At 35.1% G+C, this 1725-nt stretch overlaps 1 protein-coding gene across 1 annotated transcript; it reads left to right on the forward strand.

Annotated features, from left to right (window-relative positions):
- Window positions 1–300: 300 nt before the first annotated feature.
- On the forward strand, window positions 301–1369 carry LOC113123639 (olfactory receptor 11A1-like). The gene has a single exon (XM_026295849.1). The coding sequence runs from the start codon at window positions 341–343 to the stop codon at window positions 1265–1267; it is 927 nt and encodes a 308-aa protein (XP_026151634.1). The 5' UTR covers window positions 301–340; the 3' UTR covers window positions 1268–1369.
- The last annotated feature ends 356 nt before the right edge of the window (window positions 1370–1725 follow it).

Raw genomic sequence — 1725 nt, forward strand, 5'->3', positions numbered from 1 at the left:
AAAACTTCATCTATCAACCCTACAGCTTCAAAGGCCCAGCGGTTGAAGTTGTTACCAAGTTACTAACTCTTCTCTTTGAATGGTTCAAGCAGATCCACAGAGGATCGGGGTGTCTTGATAAAAGCAGGGCAAACCTCCCAGTGAGTTGACTGGGAGGTTGACTGTGTTCACTGTAAGCTCCTCAGTAAAACCTCTGAAGGTGTGAATCATTAATACAAGTGAATACAGGTTGTGTGTTATTGCAGTACTCACAGTGAGATTTCTTTTTTTAGTTATTAACCATATGTCTGTTACAGAGTTTGCCTGCTTTGTTCATTTTGCTTATATTTGGACAGTCTTGATGGGTGATAAATTAAATGTGACATATGTAACTCTAGATGGGTATGTAGAGTTACAGAAATACAGATACCTTTATTTTGTGATCATGTTTACAGTTTATATTTTAATAATCTGTTTTAACGCTACTATTGTGTGTCTGATAGTGATTCACAAAAACCTCCATGAGCCTATGTACATTTTCATTGCAGCTTTGTTACTGAACTCTGTTCTTTACAGCACTAATATCTACCCAAAGCTACTGATCGATTTTTTATCTGAAAAACAGATCATATCATATTCAGCCTGTCTCTTTCAAGCTTATGTATATTACACTTTGGCCACTTCAGAGTTTTTACTGTTGGCAGCCATGGCCTATGACAGGTATGTGTCTATATGTAAACCTCTGCAGTATCCAACTATCATGAGGAAAAGAAACATCTGTATTTTACTTGTTGTAACTTGGCTTGTGCCTGCTTGTCAGTTAGCAGTGTCAGTTGCCCTGAACGCTAACATAAAACTCTGTAGTTTTACTCTGAAAGGAATTTTTTGTAATAATTCAATTTATAAATGTCAGTGTGTGAGCTCAGGTGCACTATCTATATACGGTGTGTTCATGTTAGTAAATATTGCACTGCTCCCTATGCTTTTCATCCTCTTCACATACACCAGGATACTTCTTATATCCTACCGAAGCTGTAAAACAGTCAGAAACAAAGCTGCTCAGACCTGTTTACCTCACCTGCTGGTTTTAATTGGCTTTTCTTGTTTTTTCATTTATGATATTATTATAGTCAAGGTAGAATCAGATTTTCCAAAAACTGCTCGTTTAATAATGACATTGCAAGTGATTTTATATCACCCTCTGTTCAATCCAGTCATTTATGGACTCAAAATGAAAGAAATCTCTAAACACCTGAAGAAGTTGTTGCTTCAGCTCAAATCACACTAATATATCCACACTGTTAACTAATGTACAGTCATGTCATCTGTAGTAATAATGCAGAGATGTGTTTTTTTCAAAGACATTTGATGGATAAGTTTGTGTGACTGATGAGTATCGAGTATCATATTATTGATGTTCGGGTGATGTTCATATCAGTATCGTTCTCTATTGACTTTCATGTTCATAATAAGTGAAGATAAACATTTTAAATGCTAAAAACCTTAATTTAAAATGTTTTACATTTTAAGCACATGCCTCCTCATGATACAACTGTTCTTCATTTTACAATTTATTACAGATTATGATTCATTGCTGTGATTAAATTATGAAATGTTTTTAGTACAGCATTAATAATGTTGTCTGCTCCACAAAGCTGACACACACTATCACAATTTCAATGCTGAGACTTGTGAAGTCTGAGCAGAAGTGACACTATTTAGTTGATATTTTCAGTTTTGCCATAG

Source organism: Mastacembelus armatus, chromosome 21, assembly GCF_900324485.2.
Source record: "Mastacembelus armatus chromosome 21, fMasArm1.2, whole genome shotgun sequence".
In the NCBI taxonomy this organism is placed as follows: Eukaryota; Metazoa; Chordata; class Actinopteri; order Synbranchiformes; family Mastacembelidae; genus Mastacembelus; species Mastacembelus armatus.